Raw genomic sequence first — 17,003 nt, 5'->3', positions numbered from 1 at the left:
TTGGTCTAATCAACAGTCACGTGACTTTTCGTGACGTCACGAAAAGTCACGTGACTGTTGAGCACTATACCATGTCTGTGATCACCACAGTTTTTTCCACAACAAATGTAGGAACATCTGTGATTGGCTAAGTGAGCATTGAAAATGAATTGAAGTGAACAGAGACAGACAAGACACACACAGCGAATTAACGTTTTTTACCCAGTAGGGCAGAGGTTCTCAAATGTTTTTCAGCCAAGGACCCCTTACAAGATAGAAAATATACCGGGGACCCCCTCATTCTGATTTGTGATTTTGGGCTAAGCTTAATTGTTTCCACGGTAACGTGCTTGACTTTTAATTTGATAGGTTTGTTATTAGAATGTAATCCATGAACCATTTTAGATTTAAAGCATAAACTATTTTCGTTGAACTATGAAGATTTTGCAAAAAAATATATATATATTTTTGACCGAGGGAGGGAGTTCGTTCCACCATGTCGCTGCCAGGGACGAAAAAAGTCTCGAATGGGACGCGCAACTATTGACTACATGTAGTGGTGGAGGGGCGAGGCATCCAGCACTAGTGGAGGGGTGAATCTAGGGAGCGGTGTGAGGGCTGGAATCTGACGGATGCATCAGATGAATATGCCATATCTTTTGGCCAAAAAGATATATATATAAAAAATAAAATAAAATATATATATATTTTTTTATTACATTACATTTACATTACGTCATTTAGCAGACACTTTTGTTTGTCCAAAGCGACTTACAATATCACAATTTGTCAACAGTACAGAAAACCACTATGCAACACAATCAATGACAGCCAAGATATTTTGATAGACTAGCACCATGTAGGAAGTAGTTTGAGAAGGAATAAGTAACATGTAGCATTTTATTTTTTAATTAACACGTTCACTGCCAATGACGAGTTGACTCGTCAAAAAAAATCCAACGGTTAAAAAAAAAAAAAAACTTTTCGCGGACCCCCTGGCAAAGTGTCACGGACCCCCATTTGAGAACCACTACAGTAGGGTACTGGTCCACCATATTGGAAATATGACCCTTTCGGTGACGAACCTGACGGTGCTTGATGACGTTGGGCCCCCCCACAGCGTCGTCCATGTCACTGCAGGTGTGGTCGTGTGTGTTCCACTGGCAGCCCCACGGACTGGCCACACATGACATGCATCTGAGACACACACACACACACACACACACACACACACACACACACACACACACACACACACACACACACACACACACACACACACAGAGAAGATAAGAAAATGCTTTCACACATAATTAGGCATGAGCACACAAACATAATCTAAAACATGCAAACTCATCAAAGAGCGTCCGGCAACAAAATCTATGCTGCTGACAAAGAAACGGATCTGTGCAACTTCACGTAAACAAAGCTCGTCCATCACACATTCCTCTGGATGAGAAAAAAGAGAAAGAGCGTGCGCGGGAAACCGAGGAGAGCGAGGCAGAAACAAAATAGGTCGACTTTCATTTTTTGATTAATGAAAAGGAAGCTGAGGCAATTTCCTTAGCTTGGTAATACAAGAGGAGGGAGGGGAGAGAAAAGGCAAGAGATGCATTCAAACCTACCATGCATCACAATTTACCCACAAAGCATCCCTCCCTCATGTGCCATTCATTTGCATCAAGGTTGTCAGTTGATGCTGTGTTTGGTCTCGCTGTGACCCCCCCCCCCCCCCCCCCCAGTGTGACTCCTCCCCCCCCACCCCCCACCCCCCAGCCAGAGAAAAGACACAAAGATGAAGAAGATGACTCACGGCGTGTTCTCTGCTTTCCTCACTGTGGCAGCGCAGTTATAAAACTTGAATTCCCGCGTGGCCAGCTCCAGACTCTCGTTGACAAAAATCTTGATGGGCACTGCCACAAAGTCTGAGGAGAACAAGAAGAGTGTGTTACATAAGCTGTGTGTGTGTGTGTGTGTGTGTGTGTGTGTGTGTGTGTGTGTGTGTGTGTGTGTGTGTGTGTGTGTGTGTGTGTGTGTGTGTGTGAGAGAGAGATAGAGAAGGAGAGAGGGAGAGAGAGAGAGAGAGGGAGAGAGAGAGAGAGAGTGTGTGTGTTTAAGGGAGGGGGTGGGGGTTGGGAGGACGGGCACATGCATAACACATTTATGAATGGGGCTGGTGGTTTTTGGGAGTGTTTCTGAGTATTTCAAATAGAGAGCGTGACTTAGGCGGCGTTCACACACAACGCGCTCATTTGAGCTGCCAGTGTCTTTCTGCAATTCATTCTCTACCTGCCGTTTAGCGCTGGTGGCGTCTTTTGTTTTTGGAGGCACGCTATGGCCGTTTTTAAGCCAGGGATGTCAGAGATACGGCCCGCGGGCCGGATCGGCTACCTACCAAAAAACAAAGGAATCAACAAGATGCTGTCGAAAAAGAGAAAGGTTGACACGGAATGCAGGCAGTTTCAAGAGAAATGGAAAGAGCAGTATTTCTTTTGTGAAGTAAATGGGTAAATGAGTCGAATTGATTTTAGTAAAAAAAAAAATCCGGCCCCCATGAGGTCTCAGTTGAACAAATCCGGCCCTCTACCTAATATGAGTCTGACACCCCTGCTTTAAGCTGAAAAAAGTTGAACATTTGGAGGAAAAGCACGCTGCTCGTCTTTTCACTCCTACATTTTCTCCTCCCAGAGGGATCCTCAACCTCCGCTGCTGCCAGAATTGTCAATAATCTGGCTTTCATGTTGACAGTGAACAACATCAAACAGACAAAACCAGCTGTGTTCGTTGTGTCCTAAACTATACTGGAGGCGACTGCAGGGGGAAACAAAACTAAGCGCAAAAAAAACGGTCCGTGCGCTGTGCCTTAAGGGATAGCCATGTAATTTATGGATTTGAAGAAAAAAAATAAAAACCAAATCTAATGGATATGCCCTGGTCTCTAAATCATTTCTGACAGGTAACAACCTAAAACACCCTTAAACTAATTATGTATTAATTATAATCTTGAAAACTTTCAGAGATATAATGGGGAGTGACAGGCAACTGCCACACCAGAGGTGCTATTTAAAAAAAGAGAACGAGCCAGCAGGTTAATTATGGGGGCCAAACCTTGGTCCTCAGGTGTGGGTGGTATATGAGAAGGGTCGGGCAAGGCACAGGTGACCTGACCCGAGTCGGACATGGTGCCCGCGCTGTGGGTCCCCCGGAAGACGCAGCGCAGCCGGTCGGACCCCCCGATGGAGGGGAGGGAGGGGATGTTGATCATCACCTGGACAAGAGAGGGAAACACAAAGGAATGGGAACACCGCCACGGCTCAAACGGACCGGCTTTAACAGAAGGCAATTATCTCCCGTTAATTGTTCGGCAAATGAGTTCACATTAAATCCATTTCATTGGATTCTGGGCTTGTGAGAGGTCACAATACAGTCTCTGTTTCCTATTGTAGATGGAAATAGAAGAGGAATGAGTCAGAGAAGTAGGGGTAGAGAAGTAGTCAGAAAGCAGAGGAGGAGGGGTTAGAGAGAGAGAGAGAGAGAGAGAGAGCGACTGCACACAAGATATGGATAGATCAATACAGAACAGCAACACCAAGAGCCCAGAGTCTCTGATTCACAATGGAAACAGTGTATTTATCTGTTTCCATTTATCGCTCCAAACTCACAAACCTCAACTCCTGCTTAGCTGCTGTTACTGACTGGATGTCTCACAATTTCCTACACCTCAATGCCAATAAAACCGAGCTCCTCATCATCGGCCCAAAAACCCAACTCCCACTCCTCGCTGACCTTAGCCTGACCATTGACAGCTGCACCATCACCCCGACTTCAACCCTGAAAAACCTTGGCGTGACCTTTGACCCAGCACTTTCTTTTAACGGCCACATTAGAACAATAACCAAAACGGCATTTTTTCACCTACGCAACATCGCTAAGATCCGCCCCCTTTTAACTTCACCAGACGCAGAAATTTTAATTCGTGCCTTTGTCACATCACGACTTGATTACTGTAATGTACTGTTTTCTGGCCTGCCAACTCAGGCCATTAAAAATCTACAGCTCGTACAAAACGCGGCGGCCAGACTACTTGCAAAAACTCGGAAGTTTGATCATGTAACTCCAGTTTTAATAGCCCTCCACTGGCTCCCAATCCAGGCCAGAGCAGATTTTAAAGTGCTTTTATTAGCATATAAATCTTTGCATGGGCTCGCACCGCTTTATTTATCGGAACTACTCATCCCCTATACTCCCACCCGCACCCTCCGCTCACAGGTAGGTAACTACCTCACCGTCCCGAGAATTAATAAAAAAAACAGTAGGTAGTAGAGCATTTTCCTACTGTGCTCCCCATCTCTGGAACCAACTTCCCCAATCAGTTAGGGATGCGGGCACCATTGATGTTTTTAAGACCAGATTAAAAACCCATTTATTCTCCGAAACATATGGCACTTCTTGACACTATGCACTGTGCCTTCTGTAATTATTTTTATTTTTTGTACTATGACTTTTTTATTCGTTTTCTACTTCTTGCACCATAAATCACCCCTATGTCCTAGCCCATATAATGTATATAGTATTGTTTGTATTTGTATTTTCTGCTGTGTGATGCCTTGATTGTAAAGTGTTTCGAGACCATGTCTCATGGTGATTTTACACTTTAAATAAAGTTGAATTGAATTGAATTGAATTACTGGCTGTGCGTGTTTATGTGACGTGCATGAGAGCAGGTATGAGTGTGCTGCAGTGAGAGGGTGAGAGAGAGAGAGAGAGAGAGAGAGAGAGAGAGAGAGACAGCGAGCGATAGAGAGCGACGGAGAAAGATACATAGCAGAGAGAGCGCGGCTAACAGCAGAGAATGAGAGACCGATGCCATTTACTGTACTGGCATTAACATGCATTTTCTGTCATCAGATTGCAATCAGATAGTGCTTGACCACATTAGCGTGATTTCATTTATACCTGGCATTAACATGCGTTTTGGGTGTCCTCTCAATCCGGATGTAGTTGCTGTATCCAGATTGAGAGGACACATTGCATTTACACTTGTGTTCAATGTGTACACAATGCGTCCCTCACCACACATTGTCTTCAATGTGTGTTGGGGGCGTTTACACCTGTACTTTAAAGTGGTCAAGCACAATCTGATTGCAATCTGATGACAGAAAACGCATGTTAATGTCAGGTGTAAATGGCCTCAGAGAGAGGCAGAGAGAGCGAAGAGAGTAGGGCTGGGTGATATGGACAAAATCAAATATCACTATATTTTGTGACCAAATACCTTCATATCGATATTGCGACAATATTGTGGGGATGACTATTGGTGCTTTCACAAAATATTTACACAATTAGATTTTTGATAAATAATCATCGGTAAACTAATAACAGAACAGTTTGGTAAGTTCAGAAAATGGCATCACTTCACTGTAATGCAGCATTTAAAACCAAGAAAAGACGACACTTATGCCATGGTATCACCATATTACGATATCTAAAATCTAATACGATATCTAGTCTTATATCACAATATCGAAATAATCGCTGCTGTACCTGCTGAGTCTTTTTACAGGAGAGGTTGGGGGGAGAGAAGGACACGATCTTGACACACTGCTGCTTGGGGCTCCACATCCAGCCATTCTTCTCCTCTGCCCGGCGGCACTCAGACCTCCTGGTACACCTTCAGACCAAGGATGAACAACTCCCCTCAGACACTGAACCTTCTCACAACAATGCCTATGTATGGCCTCTCATAACACACGTGCTTTTATAAATGACAACAAGTGATATCAAGAATGGTCTGTGGTGTGCAACTGAGAGAAGGAAAATTACGTTTTGATTAGATTAGAAGAAGAAGAAAGATCAACACACAATTATATCACATGGGAGAAGTGGAATCAAATAAATCAATGATAAATAGCAATACATTTTGATTTTATATTAACACGTTGAGTGCCAGAGCCGAGATATCTCGTCTTACATAATCCAACGCTTGAGTGCCAGAGCCGAGATATCTCGTCTTACATAAACATTTTTTTTTTTTGACGGTGGGACATCAATCAACAACTTTTACGTCTTCTAGATCACTATTGGAGCAAGAGAATGTGTATAATCTATTTTACCGACCACTAAGTGGCGACAGTGCTCTCCTGACTAGAGGAAGGCAAGCATTTTTTTAACTTGTCACGCCATTCTCACCCCAGCCATTCTCATGAAAATGGATGGGGGAAAACGCTTTCGTTTTCGCGCTGATTGCTGGCGATGCGGGATTGCAAATTTACATAATAGATTACAGGTGGAACACACTTTGAAACACGCAGCATAAATATGACCAGAATCGCAAAAGCTTCTCTCAACCAAAACTCCAAGAAGCGAGCGAGTCCATCCCGACTTCCTCAAACAGCGGCCGCGCAGCCACAGGCACAGGACAGCAGCAAAGCACTGAGACTGGTGACAAGCTTGTGACGGCCGCTGCAGCCAAGAAGAACGCCCACGGAGGGAGGAGTTGAAGCAACTCTCCCTCTCGCTCTCTCCCTCTCTCTCTCTCCTCTCTCTCTCTCGAGAGAGAGAGAGAGAGGAGAGAGAGAGAGAGAGAGAGAGAGAGAGCGCACAGAGTGGGAGACAAGGGCACCCATAATCACAGGCACGTGAGGTGGGCACGTGAGGGGGGCACGGTGGCTCAGTGGTAGAGCTGTCGCCTCACAGTCAGAAGGTCCTGAGTTCGATTCTCGCCTGGGACACTGTGGGCGCTGTGGTTGTGTTCCCCCCCATATCTTCAGTGCCTACTGCCCAGGTGGGGTATCTTGTCGTAAGGGCCTTTCTGTCTGTGTGGAGTTTGCATGTTCTCCCCGTGCTCCCCCAGGGGGGTTCCTCCGTATATAACCCCCCCACTAAAAACATGCAGAAGATCAGATCGTCATCGTCATCTGACCAGTGACGACAACATCCGAAGTTGGTCCCCGGGCGCTGTACGAGAAAGCGACCACTGCTCCTGGCCTGCCCCCCGGAGGAAAGGACAAGCCAGGATGGGTTAAATGCAGAGGACAAATTTCACCGGCCACCGTCAGCATGTGTGTGTTTGTGGCCCTCCGTGCATGTGTTGATGTGTAATCGTGTGACAATAAAAGACGGGCTTGTCCGTCTGAAATCGTGTTTAAATCGTGACGGGCTTGTCCGTCTGAAATCGTGGTTCTAAAAATCCATTTATCTCCAAACTCTCTGAAAATCTCTGAAACCATGCTGTACTCAACGGCTAATATCTACATAACTACTAACTCTGCAAACTAACTCTTTTAGACAGAGAAAGCACACATTCTATTAGTTATTTTTAGATGATTGGTGTTCACGAATTCTTAACAGAAAATAATCCTCGGCTCTTGTAAAATGAGCCAGAATCCTCAAAAAAAAACCTGGCACAACTTACCTACAGGATTGAAAAAATGGCTGGCACTCAATGTGTTAAAATATGTACTGTACAATAATAATACAGCTTTGTTTCAGTGTTTTGTTATCAACCCTCTGGTGACATACAGTATAATATCAAGATATACACATATCAAGTACACACTATAAAAGTGCATACAATATACCACCTACATGACATGTCCCAATAAAGTGCATACAATTAAGTGCACACTATACAATGTGGCGTCACCTTTAAGCACAAAACATTTAATACAAAAAGAAATTGAAATAAGGTCAAGACAAAAACAATCAAGCAAGTTAAGTGCATGTAGTCTTGGAGTTAAAGTTAATATGTTCTAAAACGGTTGCAGCAGTGTGTGGCCTACTGCAGCAGTTCTCAACCTTTTTGAGCCGCGACCCCCAAAAAACTTTAGTTCTGGGGTTCGCGACCCCCAAACCCTCCCGCAGCAACCCAACCCAATGACAGTGCGCAAGCATTCACACACTGATTTCACTCACTCACTGAAATCGTTTGTATAGTTTATATAGCTTTATAATACATTACACCATTGGTATGGGAGATTTAATCATCATGGGAGATTTTTTTTTCTCTCTTTTGACAATCATCCCGCGACCCCCCCAAAATAATCTTGCGACCCCCTGGGGGGTCCCGACCCCCAGGTTGAGAACCACTTGCCTAGTGGTTAGACAGGCGGTTCATAGTCTCAACACCAGACCCATGAGAGTTCTTACGCTGATACACAAAGTGGCTGCATGCTGCAGAGCTCTCTCTGGGTCTGGGACACTTTCCCTCAGCCGGCTGGTTATGGGAGGGAACGTTCACTTGGTCAGTGATATGCCAGTGATGGATTCAGTCCTCCCCAAGGCACAGCCAATTTTTCAAAGCACTCTCTCATCGGTGCTACGACCTGTCACTCATTCAATTTCAACCCGCCTTCAAAAACCAGCAGTGGGTGTGAACTGGCACAGACTCATTTATGTAGTATGCGGAGCGCAGCGATTCAACGTAATATTTGAGTCTGGGGAGAGACTAGGCGGTTCATAAGCAAAAAGGTCACAGGTTTCAGGGTCACAGCACAAATTGTTCTGATGAGAGTGTCAAATAAATGCTTAAATTTAAAATGTCAAACTCAGGGTTCTCACATGATGACCGGTGATGTAGAAACACTTCTTTTATCTATGACCTGGCCAGTCATCTGAAGCAATGTGTATCTAAACTAATAACAGGAATAGTGTAAGCTTCATCTATTTTTGCTATACAGATTTTTTTTTTTTACACACAAAATGACTCCAGGTTATTTCCATTGGGAGACAACCGTTTTCAGTTCCTGATCAACTGCACACAGTACTTCACTGCATGAGGCTGACAAACAGCTTTAATTCCTTACGGCTCCGCGGACGACGAGAGACGAATATAAACACTGAGGGGAGGGGTACTGAGAGAGCAGCAATAAAACACTGATGGAACTGTGTGTGTTAGTATTTGTCTGTGAGCGTCTATGTATGTCTAAGTATGTTTGTGTGTGTGTGTGTGTGTGTGTGTGTGTGTGTGTGTGTGTGTGTGTGTGTGTGTGTGTGTGTGTGTGTGTGAGTGAGTGAGTGAGTGAGTGAGTGAGTGTGTGTGAGAGAGAGAGAGAGAGAGAGAGAGAGAGAGAGAGAGAGAGAGAGAGAGAGAGAGAGATGCTTACCTGCCCTCCAGGACACACCAACCACAGTAAGGATCCCTCAGTTCCACGCAGGATTGGCAGTCAGTCTTCAGGTGGCACGTCTGCACCGGCACCTTGGTGATCTGGCATATCACAACATGCAATATTAATAAATAGCACACCTTAAAGGAGATGTTACACAAAATATAAAGCACAGTTAGCAATATACTTCAGTTGGCTGTAGGTGTGTATCGTAGTCACTGAGTCGGAGTCCTGTCACAGCATACAGGGTCACTTGTTTGCCTCCCATATTCCATTACTCAACCAATTCCCCGAATCCAAGCACTTATACCATGTACAATATATATCCTGTATCAAATGAATAGCATTGGTGCAGCCATGCAGGCCATATTCAACCAATCATATACTGTATATCATACCGACTGAACTTACTGACTCATTGTTCATGAAACAACTTGTATTATTCCCTGACCCTGAACACGCCCCCTCCACTGCTACTTCACCCTCTTTCCCTCAGGTCACAGATAAAGGCCACAGGTGCAGAAGGACTCGCTTCTGTAAAAGCTTTGTTCCCCTCTGCCATACATTCTGTACATGCACTAAAGAATTATTTATTATTATTAATTATTGTATTCACTGCACCTGAGTGTAGAAAGAACTTCCTCTCAAGGACAATAAACTGCCTGTCCTTATCCTTCTTACTGTATGTAGCTCAGTGCAAGGCACCGACTAAGTCATTTAGACGTAAAGATCTGTAGTTGCTTTCTCATGAAAAACATACTTATCTCTGTCTATCAAGACTGCACACACAGGATGTACTACTGAGGAAATACATCAACTTCCTTTGTGGTAAAGACAGTCAGAATATCTTCCTTTAATATAGAATCGTCAAATACAGAAGTTACAACTCACAATATCAGAAAGGATGTTAGTGCTAGTGACGAGCCAATTAGAAAGGATGTTGGTGCTAGTGAAGAGCCAATTAGAAAGGATATTGGTGCTAGTGAAGAGCTAGTGAAGAGCCAATTAGAAAGGATGTTGGTGCTGGTGAAGAGCCAATTATCAAATGCCTGGATTTTATTAAAGGCAAACCATCAATTTGAGACGTTTTAGAGAATACCGGTGGCAAACACACCTTCTCCTCTGTGGTGATGTAGAGGTGGCTGTGGCTGAGGTCAAAGAGAAGGTTCTTGTTGACCTTCTCTCCAAAGGTGTCTCCAGGAATCTTGTTGTATACATCTGGATCTGGGATGGTGGTCAGGTGTGCCTGGAGAGAGAACTTAATTAAAGGATGAGACATGCGGTGGACAGGACTGCTAACCTCTTTGGAATAAATGGGTCAGAATACCAACTTTTCCTTGTTCATCAATTTCACCACCTCCTCCAATTCCCCTGGCCTCCTTCCCTTAAGGAGGGGAGGGGAGGGGAGGGGAGGGGAGGGGAGGGGAGGGGAGGGGAGGGGAGGAGAGGAGAGGAGACTCTACCTTGAAGACTTCTCCATGGCTGTTTCCCATGAAGGCGATGGTGTGACCGTTCTCCACAGCGATGGCTACCGCGGTCAGTTGGCCCTTCTTGGTCACCACAGCATTGGTCTTTAAGGCAAAGTCTGGCTTGCTGGCCAGAGGGGAGGGCAGGAAGTCTGCACCACACTCGACATTCTTCAACCAATCCTTCTACAAAGAGAAAACCATACATTTTTAGTACAGTATGAGTGGGTCCAAGTAGGAATCAAAACCCTCACCTTAGTGGTTCTGGTCTACTAAATTAGCTATATAGGATGATTTGGGGTAAGTTAAGCCTAAGGGATACTGGGAAAAGAGAGATGGAGGGAAGGGATTCAGGAATGAGACACAGAAAATCTAAGAGACACAAAAAGAGCAATAAAAAGATCCCCAGTCATCGTACAGAAAAGTAAACAACTAAGTGACACATCTGTGCATTATTCATCACACGAAGAGGAATTCTTCTGAAACAAATCTCCTTCTCTCTCTTTTATCTCAGATAGATTCTTTGAACAAAGTGAGCCAATGAGGCTGACATAAACAAGCACTTACAGCAATGGTAGTTGTGCAGAATGCATCTGACTTGGATGAGTACGGGACGCTCACAGCCACCTTACCGCCAATTTTCCCAGCGTCGCTGTAACAGGCGCTGATGATGTCCTTCAGCCGCTCATTGATTAAACTGAGCGGGTACATGCAGAGGGCAGATTCAGCAGCATCGTCGTCCATACTGGCCACGACGAACAGAACTTTGTTCCAGGACTCGACTTTGCCGTAGTGGCCCGACTCAGTCATGCCCCGTGCCAGCTCCTTCCCTGGAGAGGCCACGTACGCAGCCTGAACTTTGTTATATCGGTTCTCAGGACCGCAGTTCAACTGGAGCTCCGTGTGGGAGTAGTAATGCTGGTCGCGATCACCCTCGCAAACACGAGACACAAAGGTCAGATTTTTGACGTCCGTACCGTCGAGCGTCCGTGAAAAAAGGAAGTAGACAAAACCATCCTCTTTGAAGGCGTGGCGGAAGTCGTGCAGGTACTTGGGAACAAACGGTGTTGTCTGCACTGCTGATGCCTCTATGATGCCCTGAAACACTACCCATTGATCGTAATCCTGAAGGATACGTGTGCTGATGAGTTTTGTAAAGTCTAGGCATCCGTAGCCCTTCCCAACAAGGAACACACTTATGTTATTTCCACCGTAGGTGGACATAACACCAACCACATTAACGTTGTCCTCAATGCTAGCCACATAAGTCGGCTCTCCCTTATTGTCATTGTAATATAACACCTGTTCCACATTGGTCAGGTTGAGGAGGGAGCAGATGCCTTTGTAGCGGCTGCCACAGACTATGAGCGAACCGTTGGATGGATGCACCAGCAGGAGTTTGTTGAAGTTGTCCATGGGCGTTTTGCCCTGGCAGTTTGATGAGGGAGGTGTACAGGTCCGGGAGTCCTCCTTGGGACCCGTCTCAGCTTGGGCCTCCAGCTGAAGCGATGGTCCCAGCTGGAAGATGGTGTTGACCGCCCCCAGGTAGATGCGACCCGTCTGGGGGTCCTGGACCACGTTGTTGATGAGGGTCTTGGAGGAGAAGACCATGGGGACGTTGTGGTTCTTCTCCTGACCTTGTGAGGCCGACAGGCAGAAGAGGAGGAGGAGGAGGGAGACCCAGCTTGCCATCTCTGGGGAGAAGAGTGAGGGAGAGAGGTACTTCATTATTAATGTAGTCAAGCACACACACAAATACACTCCTTTACACACACAACTACACTCATTTACACACACAAATACACTCATTTACACACACAAATACACTCATTTACACACACAACTACACTCATTTACACACACAAATACACTAATTTACACACACAAATACTCATTTACACACACAAATACACTCATTACACACACAAATACTCATTTACACACACAAATACACTCATTTACACACACAAATACACTAATTTACACACAAACACTAATTTACACACACAAATACTCATTTACACACACAACTACAGTACACTTATTTACACACACAAATACACTCATGTACACACACAAATACTCATTTACACACACAACTACAGTACACTTATTTATACACACACATACTCCTTTACACACACAACTACAGTACACTTACACACACAAATACACTCATTCACACATGCACCATGCACATACACACACAAATACATTCATTTACACACACAAATACTCATTTACACATGCACATACACACACAAATACACTCATTTACACACAAATACACTCATTTACAGACACAAATACACTCATTTACACACACAAATACACTCATTTACACACACAAATACACTCATTTACACACACAAATACATTCATTTATTACAGAGTAGGTGTGGGGGAGCGCACACACGTGCACACACACACGCACACGCACACGCACACACACACACACACACACACACACACACACTCAGATCTGGTCAGCTACGGGTCAGTCATTAGTCAGATGCTAATGGAACGATCACAAGATTGTGAGAACACTACAGCATAAGTGAAGGACATCAAGATATGGAGTCAGGCTATTGGGATCAAACTAATCAGAGACTCCCTGCAATTTATTCTAATATTCTATAGGACTAAATTCTCTGTTCCAGTTTTAACAAGGGAGTTATTTTGGTTTTAATTGACTTAATAGCAACAGCACTCAATAGGGGGGGGAAATGTAATAAAATCTTGTGTGTGCGTCGGGGAGAGAAAGATTAATGCCAAGAACCACATCTCAAACCATAACACAATAAAGCCGATTTAAAAAGCTTGGATCCGTTCCAGCTTCGTTCCCTCTTTGCTCCCCTCCCCCCCCACACACACCTCCTAGAATAATGTGCTCAGTGAGGACATTACTTTGTTTATGGAAAGGTGATCACAAAATATCCCTGTCGACCACAGACCGTCTCATGTGCCGGGCTAACAGCAGGTGTCGGGCGGCTTCCTCCTCACTCTCTGCTGTTTGCCCAGGCTGTGGTAAGCAACTGCAGGTGTCGGCAACACAAACCATGTTTTAGGATGTTGACCTGCCTTCCCTCACTGCACTAAGTGTGGAGACCACTGATTAGACATTTGCCCTGGGGGACACAGTTAATTTCACCAGCAACAACAATTTGCATTAAACCGTCCACTCCCTGATTCCCTGCTTTTATGTTGCTTTTCATTTAGCAGCCTCGCACATCTCCCCAAATCCATTTCACGAGGTAAATCTATCTTGCAATTCATGCCCTTCAATATTTCCATTAAAACGGAAATGGAGCAGTAAAATCCCTGGCTGTGCTTATTCAGGACAGCAGTGTGTGTGGCTGCTTTTTACTGTTTAAATTAAAAGGGAAAGATGGCAGCAGTTACCATATTATTTGCATGTGTTACCAGCTGTACTTGAAACAACAACAAGAATGCATTCAGAGTTTCTATGTGGCCACTACAGGATGTGGGCAAAATGAGGGGAACTTTACCTTTGAAGTAAGTAAATCACTAATTCAGTACACAGGCACAGCGTATTAAATTGAATGATTTACAAATCAGCATAAGGCAACTAGCAGAGCTCCAATGAGGCCAATGTGACTGGAGACTGAATGTGCAGGTGCATCAGTTACAAAAAAAGAGACAAAAACGGCAAGAATTAATTTAATTTGGCAAAAATCATGACAAAATGAGCCAAACATAGACAGATTGCATTGGCAAAGAGTGGTCACAGGTTGAAGCTTAGCAATGGGAACAGATGACTACAAAACTAGGGCCTCAAAACAATACCGCCCCCATCTGGCAGAGTCAGGTTATCAAAAATGACCACAGAATTGAATCAACACCACTGTGATACAGTCTCGGTTTCAGTAAAGATTGTGTATCAAAGCCTGTATTTATGTCATGTGCTGCCCCTTAGAAACCACAGCTCTAAACTTAGTCCTGCTGGAGCTCAGAGTATGACGCAGATTTCCATCTCCTTCGTCACTCTAACAACTGGCGGCTTTTCTAGACCGGAGGAAAACATACAATTCACATTTCAAGCAAGTTTGAAGACAGGTTGTTTTGAATGCAAAGGGTGGCCCTACTACTGCTTATGTCCGTGATATTATACGCTGTTAGGTTTTTATTCTTTTTGATTACTCCCTGTATGTTCGTTTCATTTTAGATACAGAAACAACTGAATAAGCTAAAATGCATGAATGGATCCCTCTTCTATAGGCATGACTTTGAGCTTTCAATCAAGAAACAATAACATGAAGGCCGGAATGTTTTGCTTGTGATAATTCACATGCGTCATTTAATGCTCCTAATTCGCTGCTGCTATGGTGCACAGCAGATGGGTGCTTTGAGGGATCAGAGGGACTTTGAGGGATCAGAGGGGCCGGCACCTGCTTTAAATCACATATCAATTTGTTACAATCAACAACAACAACAACAACAACAACAACAACAACCAAAATTGTTACAATCATATCCTATCATCTTTTCTTCAGAGTGACAAAAAAAAGTCTGCTTCTTATATTTCAGTTAGTAGCAATTAAGACTAGAGAGTTCATATTTTGTCCATACATCAACACATTTCTAAGCAACAAGCTGAATGACTTGCTTAGTTTGTAATCCTCGTCTTGTATTTTTAAGCCTTTTTGCCTCAAAATAGTAGCCTGGTAAACCAGCCCGTCACGTGAACTCACATTTCATTTGGTTCCCTGTGACGGTCTGGCCCCGGTGCCATGGGGAAGGTTTAGCAGAAGCTGCAGAGCGGAAGAGCCAATCAGCGACTCCGCTGTGATTGACAGCGCAAGTTGGCCAATCAGGAACGCCACTAGCACTGCACTAACAAAACAGTAATGGCCGCCTCCTTGCCTGATCGTGTCGAGGAGTCATGTCAGCGTTTGTCTAGTTTAAACAGCCATAAAGTGCAGTTATTGCAGAAATACTCAATAACAACAATTAAACAAGTACAGGAGTATCGCCGCAACCGCAGAGTTTCTCGGCGGAAAATATGTTTTTGCCATTCTCCCGAGTGGATTTGGGTTCGATTGAATCCGACGCTGATTGGCTGAAGGAGTTGTCTGTCAAGGCAGCTACGCCCGCCCATGCTCCCGCCCCTGCTAAACCCCCCCATGGCGTCGGGGCCAGACCGTCACGGGGAACCAAATGAAATGTGAGTTCACGTGACGGGCTGGTTTACCAGGCTATCTAGGTCAACAGTCATCGATGCTCCGGATTGAAACAACGCTGTGAGCAGACTGGTCAAGGTAGCTTGACGTGCCACTTAGCCTTTCAGTGTGTATTTCTGCCAGTGGGGAAAAACTGGGGCCGGTTGCACAAAGCACCTTAAGTTACGATTTTCCATAGAGTCCGAGTTAAGGTGTCCATAAAATTAAATCGGTTGCACAAAACACCCTTAAATCTTGTGCTTATGTTTTCCTTAAAATGTTTAACCTTAAGGTTACACCTTAAATAGGACTCTAAGGAAAATCTTAACTTAAGGTGCTTTGTGCAATCGGCCCCTGGCCTTTCCAATGCTCTTCTACTTGCTCCTGTACATCATCATTACACCTGCATCTGTGCAATCGCTGCATTGCAATGTTGCACAGAAGGCCAGAAACAAACAACACAGCTGTTGCCAACTATTGCTTGGCCAGTTTGTTTTTTTAACTGTTCTAATTGGTTTTGTTTTGAGTAGTGTGTACTACGAGGCAGACTAGTGTCTTAACTCATTGAGTGCCATGGACGTCCTTCGACGTCCAATTAAATAGTGACGTAGAGTGCCACGGACGTCCTTCGACGTCCAATGCGTTTTTTGACGGTGGGACGTCGATCAAAGCCTTCCGCAGCTCCTGTACAACTATAGTAGCTATTGGAGGTCTATAACCTATTTTACAGAACCCTTAGGTGGCGACAGTGCTCTCCACATAACAGAAAGGCAAGGAAAAAACAAAGAAGAAGTCGTTATGGAAACGGAAATCGCATCGCATCCGTATGCATCGATATGCTGAAGCACGTTACTGCAGCTGTGCCTGCAGCAGCCAATCTGCTCCCACAATTGAGCCGCTCCGTGTCGGTTGCGACAGCACATCCGCACATCCACACCGTGGAGTTGTTATTATTCTCAACTGGAAGCATCGTTGCCGGTGACAAACACACGCGGAACGCTGTAAAAAAACGGGATGTTGCGCACCCTTCACTGTGCGCACAGCAAACTCAGCAGAGAGCCACCACAGACAGGAGGAGGAGTGTGCAGGCGAGGCGAGGCGAGGCGGGGCGGGGGGGGGGGCACGCAGAGCAGCACGCAACGGCCAGACAGACCCAGGCAGCAGGACAGGATTGACAAACGCAAGCCAGAATATCCGATGCCCACCAGCAGCAAATCAAGACCAGCAAGAAGCTGCAACCAGCAGCGCACGCAGGGGCCAGCGCTGCTGGTTGT

The 17,003-nt window shown here is 44.9% G+C and overlaps 1 protein-coding gene across 1 annotated transcript in view; it reads right to left on the bottom strand.

The window, feature by feature from the left end:
- LOC310800410 (plexin-B2-like) overlaps positions 1–12,241 on the bottom strand; it is a gene marked incomplete at both ends in the record, with an annotated part of 129,304 nt that extends 117,063 nt beyond the window's left edge. The window contains 8 exons of the mRNA XM_083663009.1: positions 1,065–1,176; positions 1,793–1,904; positions 3,088–3,247; positions 5,524–5,650; positions 9,084–9,184; positions 10,198–10,329; positions 10,547–10,735; positions 11,117–12,241. Coding sequence (XP_083519135.1) covers positions 1,065–1,176; positions 1,793–1,904; positions 3,088–3,247; positions 5,524–5,650; positions 9,084–9,184; positions 10,198–10,329; positions 10,547–10,735; positions 11,117–12,241 — 2,058 coding nt within the window. The remainder of the gene's footprint in view (positions 1–1,064; positions 1,177–1,792; positions 1,905–3,087; positions 3,248–5,523; positions 5,651–9,083; positions 9,185–10,197; positions 10,330–10,546; positions 10,736–11,116) is intronic.
- Positions 12,242–17,003: the final 4,762 nt, after the last annotated feature.

This window comes from Poromitra crassiceps (genome assembly GCF_964638095.1).
Source record: "Poromitra crassiceps genome assembly, chromosome: 30".
NCBI classification, from domain to species: Eukaryota; Metazoa; Chordata; class Actinopteri; order Beryciformes; family Melamphaidae; genus Poromitra; species Poromitra crassiceps.
The sequence above is the reverse complement of the archived record's forward strand: the minus strand, read 5'-3'. Positions and strand labels throughout refer to the sequence as shown.